Genomic DNA, 17,738 nt, shown 5'->3' on the forward strand with positions numbered 1-17,738 from the left:
TGTAAGGGGTAGTGAATTCAATAATTTAGGAGCATTAACACTAAATGATCTTCCACCTACACTAGACAACCGGAAACGAGGGATGGACAACAAAACAAAGTTTAGCTGATCAAAGAGACCGGGCAGGGCGGTAAGAGTAAAGTAGATCAGACAGATATGGAGGTGCAAGACCATTTAATGCCTTAAACATTAGAAGTAATACCTTAAAGTGAATACGTGATGCCACGGGTAGCCAGTGAAGGTCATGAAGCAGAGGAGTAATGCGAGCAGAACGCCTGGTGGAGGTGAGAACTCTTGCTGCTAAGTTTTGAACATACTGTAATCTAGCAATAAGTTTTTTGGGCAGACCAAGAAATAGAGCATTGCAATAATCCAGACTTTATGTGATTAATGCATGAATTAAGGTTTCAGCTTCAGCTAAAGTGAGAGAAGATCAAAGACATGCAATATTAAGAAGATGGAAAAAATAGTTTTTAACAAGAGAAGAAATATTGAAGCCAAAATATAGTGTTGAGTCGATTAAGACACCAAGGTTACGAATAGATGACGAAGGCTTAACACAAACTCCAAATCCACTATTCTCTTATATTTTGTTTTTCACCCACATACAGAGATATAATTAATAGTGATGCATCTGTCCCCAACCTGATCTGACTGATCTATTGATCTGAGACTGATCCACCATCATAAGTTTCAATACACTACCGTTCAAAAGTTTGGGGTCAGTAAGGTCACCCTAAAATGAAAATTAAGTCACCATTTATTTACTCACCTTGTTCTAATGCCCCCGTATGCCCTTCTTTCTTTGAAAAAAAAAAGTCCAGCTCGCGCTCGTCCACATAATTGCAGTGAATATTTTAAATATAAACTCACCTAAAGGATTATTAGGAACACCATACTAATACTGTGTTTGACCCCCTTTCACCTTCAGAACTGCCTTAATTCTATGTGGCATTGATTCAACAAGGTGCTGAAAGCATTCTTTAGAAATGCTTCTTTTTGGCCCATATTGATAGGATAGCATCTTGCAGTTGATGGAGATTTGTGGGATGCACATCCAGGGCACGAAGCTCCCGTTCCACCACATCCCAAAGATGCTCTATTGGGTTGAGATCTGGTGACTGTGGGGCTATTTTAGTACAGTGAACTCATTGTCATGTTCAAGAAACCAATTTGAAATGATTCGAGCTTTGTGACATGGTGCATTATCCTGCTGGAAGTAGCCATCAGAGGATGGGTACATAGTGGCCATAAAGGAATGGACATGGTAAGAAACAATGCTCAGGTAGGCCGTGGCATTTAAACGATGCCCAATTGGCTCTAAGGGGCCTAAAGTGTGCCAAGAAAACATCCCCCACACCATAACACCACCACCAGCCTGCACAGTGGTAACAAGGGAAGATGGATCCATGTTCTCATTCTGTTTACGCCAAATTCTGACTCTACCATCTGAATGTCTCAACAGAAATCGAGACTCATCAGACCAGGCAACATTTTTCCAGTCTTCAACTGTCCAATTTTGGTGAGCTCTTGCAAATTGTAGCCTCTTTTTCCTATTTGTAGTGGAGATGAGTGGTACCCGGTGGGGTCTTCTGCTGTTGTAGCCCATCCGCCTCAAGGTTGTGCGTGTTGTGTCTTCACAAATGCTTTGCTGCAATACCTCGGTTGTAACGAGTGGTTATTTCAGTCAAAGTTGCTCTTCTATCAGCTTGAATCAGTCGGTCCATTCTCCTCTGACCTCTAGCATCAACAAGGCATTTTCGCCCACAGGACTGCTGCATACTGGATGTTTTTCCCTTTTCACACCATTCTTTGTAAACCCTAGAAATGGTTGTGCGTGAAAATCCCAGTAACTGGACAGATTGTGAAATACTCAGACCGGCCCGTCTGGCACCAACAACCATGCTACGCTCAAAATTGCTTAAATCACCTTTCTTTCCCATTCTGACATTCAGTTTTGCATGCATTGAAGCAACTGCCATGTGATTGGTTGATTAGATAATTGCATTAATGAGAAATTCAACAGGTGTTCCTAATAATCCTTTAGGCGAGTGTATAGCGCTATATTATTGCTATAGCGACCAGCATCAAGGCTTATAAAAAATAATCAAAAGTATCACAGAATGGTCCAATGCCACACATGTTATATATTCTAAGTGTTCTGGCGGTTTAAGATTTGGTGAAAAACAAACTTAAATTTAATATATAATTTAACGAAAATCATGAACTTGGCCGTTGGTCTAAGCGACATGTACGTTCGTGTGACTCTATTAGCACCGCAGTTCAACCCGACTCGCCCAGAAAAAGCACACAAGTTGCTTCTTGATCAAAAATTTATCAAAAGTGACGGTAAAGACATTTATAAAGTTCTATTATTTTTATTTTTTTAATGTTTCACTGTAATACTGTTGTTACTGTATTTTTGATCAAAGAAATGTAGCACAGATGAGCATAAGAAACTTACATACTAACTTTTAAGCTGTAGTTTATGTATCCTGCAGTGGTGGGTGTTTCAATATTTCTTCTGAAATAAGTTACGGTTTCAGTCGTATGTATTTCTCTGTCTTGTTAGAACAACCCATTGAACAGTGGTTCCCAAATATTTTAGAGTGGTGTACCTCCTGAGTCATTTAACATCCTTCTGTGTACCTCAATTGTCAAATTGTTAAAGTTCCATTAATTTAATTATTAATATATTAAATAAAGGAGTAAATTAATCTAAATCAATGCTTTGCACTGCAGTGGTAGCTGCATCTAGATGTATTTACACACTATTTATTCCTGCTCATAGGTGGCATGAATTCAATTATGTTGGCTCAAATAGGCTAATGTTATGAGAAAATGTTTTAAATAAAAAAAATAATCAATAGAGAAATATGAAATTATAATAAAAATGAAAGGATACTTTTAAATATGAAACTAAAACCACCAGTAGGTGGCAGCAAGTCACTGTCTTAATGAGTGAGTCATCTAGTCATTCATTCATTCAGTAATGAAGCAAGTGTTTGTGTTTATGAAATGGTCATTTAATCACTGACTCTCCCAATTCGTTCAAATTCGCCGATTCACTGTTGATATTAAGGAACAATTTCTTTGCTCATATAATATATTATCAGCATTAAAAACAAGAACTCACACAGGGTATGTTTCTGTATTGAAGATACTTTAAGTCTTAAATCAATCTTTATGCACGGTATGTGTCTATATTTGTTTTTCACGCTAGTAAGTGCTAAAACCCCACTTTTACAAAAGTACATTGTCGAGAATGGCAGTAATGTAGTGTGATTTGCTAAGGGAGCATACTCTGCACACAACCTATCAAATGCACTCTTCTTGTGTGGAGGCAGTCAGTTTTGACTGCAAAAGATGAGGTAATTTAATTGGTTTGTAAACAAAAATCAGCACACTTGCCATTGCTGTTTCCAAAGAATCAATTTATTGAACTGTACAACTTTTGGACCCAAAGGTCTTCGTCAGGCATGCCTTTTTTGGCATTCTGTGAAAGCAGCAGTGGCAGTGTGCCTATTTTTGTTTACTCTCTACTGAAGTGCTTGATCTGATCGCGCACCTGCCTAAAGTTTTCTGGATGTGCACATACTACTACTTTGTAATTTGATTTGATGTCATAAATTTTACCTTTTACGGCACTACCATTTTCCTGTTTTTACATTAGAGGCCACATTTTGCCTGTTAGAAATGTTTGCCTCGGTTTCAATATTATTTTAAGGTAGGACAGAATTAAATGAATGGCAAAACTCAGCATTTTGTTTGCGTACCCCCTCTGTCACCTTACGTATCCCCTTATCCTTATGCATATCCCAGTTTGGAAACCACTGCCATAGATCATACCCACACAGTCCATGACATTGAAGACTATCCCCCAGTATCACATGACGTCCAGAGTACGCTTCCTTTCACAAGTGCTGCTGAGCTCTTTCCCTCAGATTAGTTTGGTACCCATAGGTGCGTTGTCACTATGACAACAGTGGAGGTGATGGAGGAAAGGTTACACATTATTGGCTAAGCTTTACTAAAATAAAGCCAGAGTTGTCCCTGCAGATGGCCGTTATTTGAACCTAGGATCTCAGCCATTGGATGCATCATTTGAGTGCTCCGGACACAGCATTTTAAAGGATGATGTGTGCCCCCTGGTTTGACCTGATGCATAATGCACAGAATTGATGTGGCGATGAAAAGCATGCATACTGTTTATATTTTATAATAATTTATAATTTTTATAATTGAATGCATAAATGTGCACTACAGTTCAAGTATGGGGTTGGACAAAAAAATTGTATGTCCTTGAAAGGCTGCATTTATTTAATTAAAAATGCAGTAAAAACAGTAAGGTTGCACCTTATTTTACAGTACGTGCACTTTCAATGTACTTACAGTGTACTTACCCTCAAAAGTACTGAGTAATGTAAGGTATCTACATGGGTTATGTTAAAGTTTAGGGGAAGGTTCAGGGTTAGTACCTAGTTATTACTAGTTTGTGTCATTACTACAATAAGTACATAGTATGTTCATCCGAAACAGGATAGAAAATAAAGTGCTATCAACAGTAATATTGTAAAATAATATTACAAATTAAAATGAAATTAAAAAAACTTTTTTTTTATTTAATATATTTTAAAATGTCCTTTATTCCTGTGATGGCGAAGCTAAAAACTGAAGTAATGACTGCTGAAAAGTCAGTGTCACATGAACCTTCAGAAATCATTCTAGTATGCTGATTTGGTGATCAAGAAACATTTCTTATCAATACTGAGAACAGTTGTGCTGCTTGATATTTTTGTGGAAACCATGATTTATATTCTTTCACGAGTAGAAAGTTCAAAAGAACAGCCTTTATTAAAAAAATAAATATTTTGTAACATTATAAATGTGTTTACTGTCACTTTTGATTAGTTTAATACATCATTGTTGAAAAAAAGTATCAGTTTCTTAAAAAAATTAAAATAAATCAATCTTAATCAAAATCAATCTAAATCAAAATCCCAAACATTTGAATGGTAGTGTACATTGGATCAAATTTCAAATGTAAAGTAAACGTGATATAGCTATTTTGTAAGTAATTGAAGGCATAGTTTATGTCTCTTTAAAACAAGACATTTACATTTGAATGTGCTTGCTATGGTGAGAACAAATTATTTTAGTCATTGAAAACAAGCTCTGTTAGGTAGATATAGGCCTGGATCCACTTTCATAACATCTTGGCTGAGAACCAAAATCCTCATTGCACCACTGAAAGTCTCACATTCATTTGTTTTCATATATGATTTTTGGTTTCAAAAGCGGACTCTCTTTTAGGTCTATTAGTTTGTTCATTGTTCACTTCTGGCTCTGTGCATTTGCATTCGTTTCAAATGAGGGCTCTGGCTCAGCTGCATAACAGGTTTGTTGAATTAATTAGCGCTGAGAATCAAGATTTCCGCATTATGATAACCGACCTTTGGGGTTTACAGCAAATTCTACAGAAGAGCATAAAACTAAGACAGATATATTTATCCTACTTTCCAAAGAGAATGGATTCTTCTCTGGAAGTTGTTGAATTTACTGTGGATTTCTTTGCTACGCCAAGTCTTCGCTTTGATGGTGGAATTACAAATGTTTTTGAGCATATTTGGAGATTTGAAGTGCTGTGCAGACATAAACATGGAGGATCACTTGTATACTGCTTTACAACAGGGGTGGGCATTGGGCCAAACGCAACAACACAAATATATTGTACCATACAGTACGTTTACTGAAGGCAAATTATTCTCTGTAAATATTCATGCCAAATGTGTGTTTGGAGAGACTGAAAGATGAGAGAATCCCTTGATATCCATCTGCGTAACAAAAGGAAGGGAAGGATGTAAAGAAGATGCCAGACAGATGGATTTAATTAAGAACAGATCTGCACAAATGCTACACTCAATCATGTCAGATTGTGTGACTGATGAAAGTCCACATGGCTCCATAATCAGAGCCCATAGTCAAGTTCTCTATAGTCAGAAGCTTCTTTCACTTCTAGATGTAGTTTATGGTAATGAACATGGCTTTCATGGCTGCCTATGGGGAGTTGGGAAGAAGTCCTCAAATCAAATATTCACTGTCATGCATAGTAGCCTAATCAGTCAAATTTGCATTTGCAGAATCACACCGATGGCATTTTCTGTTTGGCATGTATATGAATCAGCATGTGATTTAAAAGATTTAGAAGAAAGGCTTCGATCCCACATGCTGAACATACCTGGTCAAATTTTCTTTGGCAGAATGAATTTAGATAAAAATCACATGAACATTGAGTGCAAATTGCCAGTAGACAATGAATTTAATCTTGCAATCAACAATTGTGTCTTGTTTACTTTTCGTTTCGTAATTTCCCACCTCATTAACTACTCAGTGTTATCTTAACTGTTGAATTTTGGCAGGCTATAGAGGATGGCAACCTGGAGGAAATCGAGGAGGAAATACGGCTGAAGAGGCGCAAGCGTAGGAGACATGTGGACAAAGACATGAGGCGTGAGGATGGAGACAAGGCCAAGAAAAGGAGAGGACGCCCTCCAGCAGAGAAGCTCTCCCCAAACCCACCCAAACTCACAAAACAAATGAATGCTATTGTCGATACGGTCATCAATTACAGAGACGCGTAAGTGCTCATTTTGCCAGCCCATTCCTCACCTCACTGTATTGTTGCAGGTGACTCTTTGAATTGGCTCTCCTTAATCACCGTTTGATTTTCTGTTAATTTGCAGTAAAGGTGACCCTAAATAGAATGTCAATTTTTTAACATTGAACTCGTTTTGTACTGAACATGCTGTTCTCAACATCTCAGCTTTTCCAGGAATTTGCAGTGTAGAGAGAGACAAATAGTGTGTTGACGGGCATTGTTACTGTGTCACAGAGCATACACGTGGAATGACTCTTGACTGGAGTAACGACCAGAAATTTAAGTAATTTAAGGTGAAGTAATGTCAGGGCCGTCATAAAGGAGGAGGAGGAGGGGAGGCTTTGTAAAAACTCACATCTTTGAATCTCCTATCTGTGTGACACACACACAACTCGTGCGCACGGAAAGCTGCTTCAGACAGCGCGCCAATACTGCATTAAATCCTCTTTCACGCTTGAACTGACAAAAATAAAACAAAACAAGCATTTTGGCAGTATCCTCACAAGTGCAGTCTTAAATGAGTTAAATAAAGTATTAAATGAATGCAGAGTTGTGAGAAAATGGAATGCGTGTCAGATCTGTGTCATGTGCGGATAATGCTAATGTTAATCAAAGTATAAACGAAAAAAAGAGAAAATCACTGACTGCTCTTGACTGAATAACTTTTGTAGCTTTAATAAGGACTAAACTATATTTAATTTGTAATTTATGCAGTGAAGACTGTGTTTGATAACTGAATTTAATTTCTGTATATTTCCTACCTGTTATACCTACCTGAAAATTATAAAACACTGTTACAGTGGTACAAGGTTACATGTTTCAAAAACAATGAAAACAAATTTTTGCAGGGAAAATTCTGAACCAGCCCATCAAAATCCTTAGCGCTGACCCCTAATATATTAAAGGGCAGAGGTAAATGTGACCTTTATTACAATGGATTTATGTGAAGAATGTTTTAAGTTCACTTAACCGAAATGTTGTTATATATATTTTAAAGCCTAATAAATGTTAAAATCCATAGCTTTCAAGTATACATGAAATTCAGATGATGTCACCAACGTCTCCTCACTGACGTCACTCACTTCTAAAACTTGTCTTCCGCCATTTTGAGTACCTGATTCGGCAAGCTCGATACGTCAGTCGCAAAGTAACTAGAGCTTAGATTATCTGCCCTAGCCCGAACTTGACCCGGCCCGACCCGATATTTCCCGTCACTATCCTCGGGCTGGTTCCTTGATCTAGAGACGTGCACTCCCAACGCAAAAGAGTGCGGCCCGGGACTAGATTTGATGGCCGAGTGCGAGCGCAGGCGGTAATGCACTCACTCTGTGTGTGCGGGTTACGGAGAATAAAACGATTCGCGGGACTCCCGCAAACTAGAAATGTCTATGAATAAAACATAAAAACTAATACATTTTTGTACATTACAAAATAGAAACGATTTACAGGCCAGAGTTTCTTTTTATAACATGTTTGCAGCGTTGAGCGATTTAGCCAATCACAGACATATGTGTTGATTTCTTGAACGCAAAGGCCAATCAGAAGCATTTAAGATAGACTCCCCTCACCGCTCAAAATGGACTTTTTGTTCAGAACTGAATTCTGTGTGCTGGCAAATCCTCTAATTATAACAAACAAAGTGTATCATGAAAGATTTATTGTGCAGTCAGCTTCATTGATAATAACAGAGATGTGTGAGATCGCGATGAACTGATGTCAGCTTTTTAGGAATTAAGGGATCGCACTTTGTGCGCATTCAGTCATGCCAAACCATGCACGCAGTCACGTTATCTGCTTGCTTTTATGTTATAACAGTGGTTTGTGTGTGCAAACTCTCTGTGCAGTGTTCATTTTGTCTGTGGTGAGTGGATGTAAATATATTGTTGTTAATGAGCTAACGCTAGCTTAGGGGTGTGCGATATCACGATTTATGATCGTGGACGATTAAAATATCTCCACGATCTGCTTTTGAAGAAATGTCGTAACGTTAGTATCGTGCGTTATATCAGTTGCATTTTTGGCGCCTCGTCTCAGCATAGGCTACAACGCGACATATAGTCACATCAAATGTTAACGCAGAGGTCAAGCAAGTAGTTTTTAGTAGGTGCTACAGCGGTGGCTGTTACTGGCTATTTAAATCTAGCGGGTTTGATGTCTCGCAAATACAATGACGCTGGTAGTGACGATTCTGTCTGTCTGACCAATAGTGATCTACAGTGCTTCTACGTCACATTTTAGTATCAGTACAGTACGCTTGGAACCTAAACAGAGGTGGTACCATTTAAAGCGAGCCGTACTGTGCTGTACCATGCAGTGGAAAAGCGCCACAAGTGAGCCGTGCTGAGCCGAGCCGTACCATACCATGCAGTGGAAAAGCGCCAAAGCGTGCTGTACCGAACCGAACCGTACAGTACCATGCAGTGGAAAAGCGCCACAAGTCATTCACGTGTTGATGCGCGGCTCTAACGTGCGCTTTTCTGCGCAGACACCCGAAGCGCACATGCACTAAGCTTGTCTAACAACAGCGCCTGGTTACTCAACCAAGTTATCTTTCTAGTCTTATTGCGCTAATGTCAAATACAAACAAGGTTTACATAAACAAAGTTGGTTATGTATAAAGTGAAACAGAGAAAATTGAGAGAAGATCTGCTTGTCAAATGTCAGGCTGGAAGTAGCTACTACGCATCAGGTGTCGCGTAAGGATCACACCCTAACGATGATATTTTTTGAAAGTAGCGTTTCTTTTCATGGTAATCTAGGTGCGAAATGTCTTTCGTAGCCATTTACTGTATCAATATGAAGCTCTAAATCGTAGCAAGGTAGATAGCTAATGCGTGTCAGGTACTCAAGATGGCGGCATTGAACTGGAAAAAGAGCGGATGACGTAAGATGTCATGTGACTGACATTCATGTTGAATTGCTATAATTTATTGCTAAAATTGAGAAAAACAAATCATAGAGACATCAGTACCAGTATTAGCATCAGTGATGCTGGCCTTCATTTATAAACAGATGTCATTAAACAATTTAAAATATACTATCTTTATGTTGTTTCTACATTAATTTGGATATTAAAAACTTGAATGTTTGGTGCGATTAATCATGATTAATTACAGAAATATCTGCATTTAATAAACTAAATAAATAATACATTTTTACAGCACTAAAAAGTATATCGAAAATATATTTTAAAATGTAATTTTTTCCTTTGGTGCTCAAGAAACATTTCTCATTATTATTATAAATATTGAAAACAGTTGTGCTGCTCGATACAAACCATCACTATAATACACAGTGTGTAAACAGCAAAACAGGACATAACATTAATGCACCATTGCTCTGATCATGATTATATGTCAGGTTCTCCCACTTAGCAAAGATGTCATGCATCAGACTTTAACACAATCACAGTTTCAAGTGACTGTAAACATTGTTTAAAGTTGAACGCTCCCACACCTGAATATGTGGAGTCCACTTAATTTTTACAAGCCAAAGGTGTATGCATCATTTCTTGCCTGCATGGGTGCTCACTTGTGTCAGGGATGTGACATGAGTTGCAGCTCTTGCTAGTTCTTCCTCTATGCTAAGATGATTAGCTGAACACATATACGATGAGATTGATCAATTGGCAATTAATATGCTTAATTTGATCAAATTATTTTGATGATTAATCAGTGTTCTGATTGTAATCTGAATGGCACACTCGTAATGTAGTGGATGTTGGTTCATGGTATATTGAATATCATTCTCCTCTGAGAATTTCTAACCAGCTTTAAAGTGACGGTTTGATTTCAGTTGAGCAGGGGACATGGGCTTGATGTGTCACCCGATTAAGCTGCAGTCCAACAGATTGAAGCGTAGCACTGATCATACGTTGGGTTTCTCTCTTGGTGGTCCCAATGACAACCTCCAAGTTAACAGCCTATATCAGTTGTGGAATAATAATTGTGCTGTCTGGACATGGCAGTAATTTTACATGATAGACAAATCGCTCTAATCTAGCATATATTTAAACCAAGACGTCTAGAAATGTCACTTTGGTAGTACTTAAGCTTCTTAGAAACAGACGCCCTTGGCAATTATTCCAAATATATGACTCTGTTGAACTTAATGAGTCACGTAATGCGAAAACTGAGCACAGCTGCATTTGTTCTGAAATGACAAAAACTCCAGTCTTAGTGCCACACTTTCATGACTAATCCCAAACAACAGAGCATAAAATGCTTTCACCTGGGTTTTGGAGTTGAAATGTCTTGAAAATGTATTTGTCAAAATGACTGGTTTCAAACAGGTTTCCTGAAAAGAGGATTTAGGTCATTGGTTGGCCAAACAAAAAAACGTAAGCCATTAGTTGAGCACAGAGCCAGTAGGTTATTGGCCAATATCAATGATTATTTTATTTGTTTTCATTTATCTGTGTTGGTAGATTATGTATATTTAATTGTGTATGATAATTTCCTCTATTTTACATCTAGATGATCTTGATGTCATGTAATATCTATTTAAATTAATCTCAAAATGATTTTCAGGCTGTACGTTATTACAATGTTAAGATGCCTAAATTATCTTGTAGCTTTAAAAAAAATGTTTAGGTAAAATACTACAAATTGTATACATTTTAATATTGGATAACATCAACAAATCAATAACACGTATTATCGGTATCAGATTTTAATATTGGTGCATCCCACCGAATTTCTCCAGATAGTTTTGCTACTCATCTAATGATTTTTTTTAAATGGCTGCATGTCATCATAATAATGATATTTTAAGCCATTTGAAATTGTTAACATGTTGAGCCGCCAATTTTGAAATGTTAAACTAAGCTAAATGCTGAGTTCGTAATGAGGAGAATTCATCCTTCAGCTAAGCTGAAAGTATTTTGGTACACATACTAACACCAAACATGCATCTGCAGCAAAAACTATAAATTGAGGTCTGAATGAAGGTCGACACACCATAATTGCGCCAATTTGAGTCCTGATTTAATCACTGAATGTGTAATGAATCATAAATATTTAGAGCAACTGTAACAGAAAGATATGAGCTGAAGACAGGGTAAAAAAAACACCTTGTCGCCAGTATGTCTCAAGAAATTATTACTCCTGGAGACCTTTATACCCTTTCCTGTTGTCCTGGATTTAGACTTGTGTTTTCTCCTGTTGGCCTGGGGTTTACTTGAGGGATAATAGTCCGTAAAGCACCAATATGATGATAATGAAAAGCAGTTGGACATTATTCCCCCAAGTTGGAAATCCACCCAGGCTGATTGCATAGTTTATCTCTCACCGTGCAGTCTGAGGAAGTCAGAATAAGCCTTAATCTCTGTTTCTGATCACAGATCAAGCCGTCAGCTCAGCGAGGTCTTTGTGCAGTTGCCCTCCAGGAAAGAGCTCCCTGAATACTATGAACTGATAAGGAAGCCAGTGGACTTCAAGAAGATCAAGGTACGTGAGTTACAGTACATCTTTTATTTCAGTGTGGCCCTAAAGCCTACACACATCTTGACATCACATATTATATGTTCTGCTGTGACGTATTATCGTCCGATCAGGACTGGTACACTCATTACTTCGGCTGGACGATAACAGGATTACCCTGCCATAGAGAATTGGTTTTTGTTTTAAGATGAGATAAACTGATGTTTTCGTCCTTATAAGGGGCCGCCTTACTCACCTTGCATGTTTTTCGTAATATCGTTGTCTCTTATTTTCTGTTGCAACTCTAATTGGCCATTTCCTCAGTTGTTGATGTTGCAACCTACAGGTGAAGGATGTTCGGTGTTAGAAGTGTTGTTGTTTTTGCAGGAGCGTGTGCGCTGCCACAAGTACAGGAGTGTGAGCGATCTGGAGAAAGACGTCATGCTTCTTTGCCACAATGCTCAGACTTACAATCTAGAGGGCTCACAGGTCAGTGAATAAATGCATTGAACACCCTCCATGACTGTCTTAGGTATGAATTGCCTAGTAGGACCACACCGCCATTTTGCAGTGATTTTATGTTGCATGAGTTCTATAAAGTGCTTGTCATACATGCAAATATTAAGCATGTCATGAATAGCCACTGATCTGTTTGTAAATGGCTATTGTGTGCTCTTTACACAGCATTTTCATGGTGATTACTGTGTGATTACTGACCAGATTTTGTCTGTGTGTTTGAAATCAATATTTAATCTCTTCTGAAATTAGCTTTGAGTCTAGACGTCTTCAAAAATATGATCAAATCTCTCAAACAGTTCTAAGCATCCCTTTTTATTTGAAAGGAAATGTGTCAGGTTATGGTTTTATTATTTTTACCTCACCTTGTTCCTACTTTGTTCGGGTTGCAGATAATACAGTTAATCACAGCAAGGGGTGTGTTTGTTTTAAATTATTGCTTGTAAATTACCCTTTGTTTTTTGTAGATCTATGAGGACTCCATTGTTCTCCAGTCAGTATTCAAGAGTGCCAGACAAAAGATTGCCAGAGAGGAGAGTGACGATGACAGCAATGATGATGACGATGATGAGGAAGATTCAGAGGAAGAGTGTAAGATTTTTCATTAACAAAGGACCAATTCACTGATACTAAATCAAAAGCTCTACAATACCTTGTACTTCCTTGAGAAGTGCAGTTCTTTCCTTTGTTGAAACAGGTTGTTTGGACGGCACATTTCAAAGGCCTAATTTTAAGACTAAATTTTAAATGTGTAGCTATCTACTAAAAGTGAATTTTGTCATTTTCATCGAGTACACTGGCATATTGATGACGTCAAAGCTGAAAGACTAAAAGCCACAAACACTAAGGATTTCATGAGGCCTTTAATGTTTATGTTTAAGGGGCTGGTAAAACGCATTTTTTCGAAGGCTTGATTGTGTTTGTGGGGTGTACTGTAACATGTGTTCATGCTTCGTTTTTTAAAAATTGCATTATTTTTCATATATTTTACCTTTATTCTACACTGCCCTGCCCCTCCTTGTAAAAACGGTCTGATGGTTTCCTGGTTCTATGAAGCCAGTCCCTCAAAACTACGCAATGGGCTCAGATTGGTTAGCTGGCCCAGTGTGTTGTGATTCGCTATCCGTCTAGTGCACGTTTTCCGGGAACGTCACGCCCCGTACCTTTACGGGTACTTTGTGCTTTGGTGTATTATAAACAATGGCGTCAATAAAACCAATCGGACCCGGGGAAACGTTAGTGAAGATGATCGAGCAGAACCTGTTCAAGAACGGCTGTTAAACAACGTTTCAGAAAGGTTTGTTTTTTGTTGTTCTCTCATTACTTTTTAGATATGCTGTTATTTAATTGTACTAATTATTATAGAATTACAAAAAAATGAGCTTCATAAACAAGAATTTCAAATAATCGTTCTAACAAATTATACTACAGTCCTCAAAGGGATTTTTTTGAGTAAAGACTGCAGATCTATGGTGATCGTTTCTGACTGTATGCCACCGTTACTTTTGTATTTTTAGAATGATTGTTGCCAAATATCTGTCGACAGAACTATTAACCCGAAACGAACACTAAACATCGGCTGCCAAATCAAACACAGAACCATGTTTAGCATGCCTGTAGATAAACAAGCATGTAGATAAACATAAAAGCTCTAATCAAAGAATAATTTACAATAATTCCAAGTTCGCTGTTGAGATTAAAAAAGTTTGTAACGTTAGGTGTTTGTCGGATAACGTTAAGTATGAATGAGCATTTAACAAACCAGCAGAGCCAAACAGCGTTGTCATTTGTTTACTTCCTTGCTACAACGTACAATTAACAATACGAACTATTACAGGAAAACACATCGACGAAAAATAAATCATACTTACAGGTTGTGGCCCGTAAACAAAAGCTTCTGTTTTTAAAGTTGGAACTGCTTTCATCTTTCAGGACAAGCCGATGTGCGAATCCTGCATTGAGCTTGTGAAGATTGTGAAAGCTTTCCTCCGTAACATGTGCAGCACAGAGATCTGCAGATGTTGTTTATGCTCTAACAGCAACATTACACACTAGCTAAAGTTAGAAAAGTGAAATCGTGTTTTACCACCCCTTTAATTTTACAATTAATCAAGCAAACAGGTTAACTGCAAAGTACTGATTTAGAAAGGTGGCATTTGAGATGGACTTTTAATAGAGGTGTGTCATTTGAAACAAAATGGACTCTTATAGTGTTATCCTGTTAAATTGTATAAGCTAATTTGTATTTACATTTCTGTTAGAGTTGTGCTATATTTTTTATTTGCTCTTTTATTAAAAAAACATTTTTTTTATTTTTTTTATTCAAGCTAAGTCAGTGAAGGTGAAAATTAAGCTGAGTAAACGGGACGAGAGATGTCAGGACAAAGGCAAGAAGAGACCGAGTCGTGGAAAGGCTAAGCCTGTGGTCAGTGACGATGACAGCGAGGAAGAACAAGAGGAGAACGTAGGTCCACCATTCCTCTCACCAATTAGGCCTGTCATTGCTGCAATCTGTTTAGCCAGTTGACATTTAGCCTAATTAAACATCTTTTAATTAAAAACCTCAGGTGTATACATTGACATTTTGATGGAATATGCTTGAGGATATTACCCCCCCCCCCCCCCCCCCAAAAAAAAACAGGCTTTGATTGAGCCTCTAAAAACTGTACAAAGAGATTTCTAGATGCTTAGCCACATGTCCTTATCTTTCAACATCTAAGAGGTATTTGACGTGTTATACAGTTCCCTGAGGGAATCATTTATAAGAAGAAAGGATATACTGTGCCCTAAAACCTCACATTTATTCCTCTCTGCATCCCATCTGCTGCAGTTCAAGAGGAAAATGTAAGTCTGTCTGTTTCTCTCGCTTTCAAACCTCCATTTACATGTGTTTGATCGCTTGATGTCTAAACGTCAGTAAATTGCTTAGTCTCCTCAACTCAAGTCAGTGTGAAACATCTCAGAGCCCTGTGACCATGGCCCATGAATCAGTGTGAGATTGTCTCATTATCCAGAAATAAGAGAGCACATTCAGTAAGCAGCTCAGTCCACGAGTAATGAGCCTCTGCAGACCAGCGTTCAGTCAGGTGCGGCGCGGGGGTGGACGCGGGTCACCAGAGTTCTAGCGTGGGCCGATCTGTGTGTCTGCATGTGTGTGTAATGTCATTGTGTGTTTGTTTTCAGGACCAGTCCGAGGGGAGCCAAAGCGACGATGAGTGAGGAGGAGATGAGCTGATCATCAGCATTCCTTTCACACGTTTATTTGCTTCTTTTATTGTCTTTCCTCACCCAGCTGATTTAAAAGATTCGGCTTCCAATAAGATTCATTGTTTCTTTATTTTCTCTTTTTTGTTTTATTTTATTGTAGGTTTAAACACTTTGTTTTGCGCTATTATCCCACTTTTGAATAATCTACAGTTTTTTGCACCTTCAATAGCTTACAGTGATTTCCCTACATGCAGTGAGGAATTTTAGAGATAATTTCTGTATGCTTGTATATAATTTACATTTATGCAATGTTTAAAAATATATGTTTGATAAAAGAAAATCTGAATTGCATCAAAGAACGTCGTTTATAAGCTATTCAACCTTTTTTTCTTTAAAAAAAACTATACCCTTGGTTAAACCAGTTGTTTCAAATTTATGAAGCAAATCAAGCAAGTATTCAAGTGTTACTTAAAGTGAAATCCTCATAGCATTTCGTATCATCTTGATTAGATCATATATTATAGTGGCTTCTATATTGTATTGCATGCAGCAAAAAAGCCAGCAGAGATTACAAATGTGTTTGAGATGGGAGCCCTGTACCGTTTCAGTGGTATGTGATATACGAATTTGACCAGCTTTGTATCATATACATAGATGTGGCGATTTCTCTTTTTCCTATTCGGTGTCTTTCTTTCACTAGTTTTATACTCTGCAGTCGGACATGCACATTTCACCTTCACTTTTCTTTAATTTACAGTGAAGAAGAGTGTCTCACAATATTTCAAAGCTCATGTAGATAAGACAATCAGCATTTTAAAGCATATTGTTTAAATATAAACCAGGTCAGATTGGCTACCCTTTTCCCCTATGGATGGATATATATATATATATATATATATATATATATATATATATATATATATATATATATATTATTTTTATTATTTTTTTCATTTATAAAAAAAATAAACAGTGTTTTTTTTAAGGAATGGGACGTTTTTTTAAAATGATTAATTGCTCTTATACTGTATTGGTTGAAATGTGCATTTCATCTTGTTTTTTATTGAATGTTGTTGCTTTAAAATGTACTCACTAAGGCACTTGCATTATTGTCAAGAACTCTTTTTGATCTGTTCTCCTATGTGCCATTGGTCATTTCTGACATCTCTTTTGTAAGTGCTTGAGCTTGGTAACTCTTCAAAAGTGTCATAATCTTTGCTCTCCTTGCACAGTGTCTTTGTGGTTGTAGCTCATAGCCCAAAGTAAACATCACCAATGATAACCCTTCTCTCGTTGATCTCTGGTGTAATGTCATGCTGATTGTCTTCATGAAATAATTGTGACATGATATATTTACATGTTTGCAATGCTCCTCTACTAATAGACATGTGAAATCAATCCTTGTGTATTTTTGCAACCAGTCATGATGTGCTAGGAACATTTGCAATATCCCAAATATTATGTTTTAGATGTATATGGCATCATCTGCTTTATTAAAATGGAAGTTTAATAACCATAATAGTCATTTGAGATAATTACTTGTCACTTTGCAGTTGCCGTTTACCTAAAGCCACTAAGCTACAGTAATTGCAGGGCCAGTTCCCAAGCAAAACACTGAGATTAAGTACCTTGCTCGCAGGGTTGAAATAATAATGAGATAGGATTCTATAATTAGCCACACATGTAAGAAAACCTGTAACGTCTAGGTCAAACATTTTCAAACTGGGGTCAAGGGGGTGCTTGGGGTCTGCCAAAGCATGGGACATGGTGATGAAAAAAATGATTTCCCCGAGAAGAAACTTTGCGTCCCCTCAGAAAACGTTTGTGTTCCCCACTTCCCCTAAGAAACTTTGCGTTCGCTCACAAAATGTTTGAGTTCTTTGCAAGCGAATGCAAGTTTCTCGGGGGAGCCAAAACTTTTGCAAGACGACGCAAAA

The 17,738-nt window shown here is 37.6% G+C and overlaps 1 protein-coding gene across 2 annotated transcripts in view; it reads left to right on the top strand.

The window, feature by feature from the left end:
- The window catches only part of smarca2 (SWI/SNF related BAF chromatin remodeling complex subunit ATPase 2), a 54,308-nt gene extending 37,225 nt beyond the window's left edge, over nt 1-17,083 (top strand). Inside the window, exons 29-35 of one of the 2 annotated variants that reach the window (XM_077231553.1) lie at nt 6,420-6,637; nt 12,000-12,105; nt 12,466-12,567; nt 13,062-13,185; nt 14,922-15,058; nt 15,425-15,438; nt 15,778-16,699. In XM_077231553.1, coding sequence (XP_077087668.1) covers nt 6,420-6,637; nt 12,000-12,105; nt 12,466-12,567; nt 13,062-13,185; nt 14,922-15,058; nt 15,425-15,438; nt 15,778-15,829 — 753 coding nt within the window. In that variant the 3' untranslated portion in view covers nt 15,830-16,699. Of the gene's footprint in view, nt 1-6,419; nt 6,638-11,999; nt 12,106-12,465; nt 12,568-13,061; nt 13,186-14,921; nt 15,059-15,424; nt 15,439-15,777 lie in introns of both variants that reach the window. The other variant, XM_077231552.1, reaches the window with a different exon arrangement.
- Nucleotides 17,084-17,738: the final 655 nt, after the last annotated feature.

This window comes from Siphateles boraxobius, unplaced genomic scaffold (assembly GCF_051911475.1).
Source record: "Siphateles boraxobius isolate OS27281-9 unplaced genomic scaffold, OSU_SipBor_1 16, whole genome shotgun sequence".
Lineage (NCBI taxonomy): Eukaryota > Metazoa > Chordata > Actinopteri > Cypriniformes > Leuciscidae > Siphateles > Siphateles boraxobius.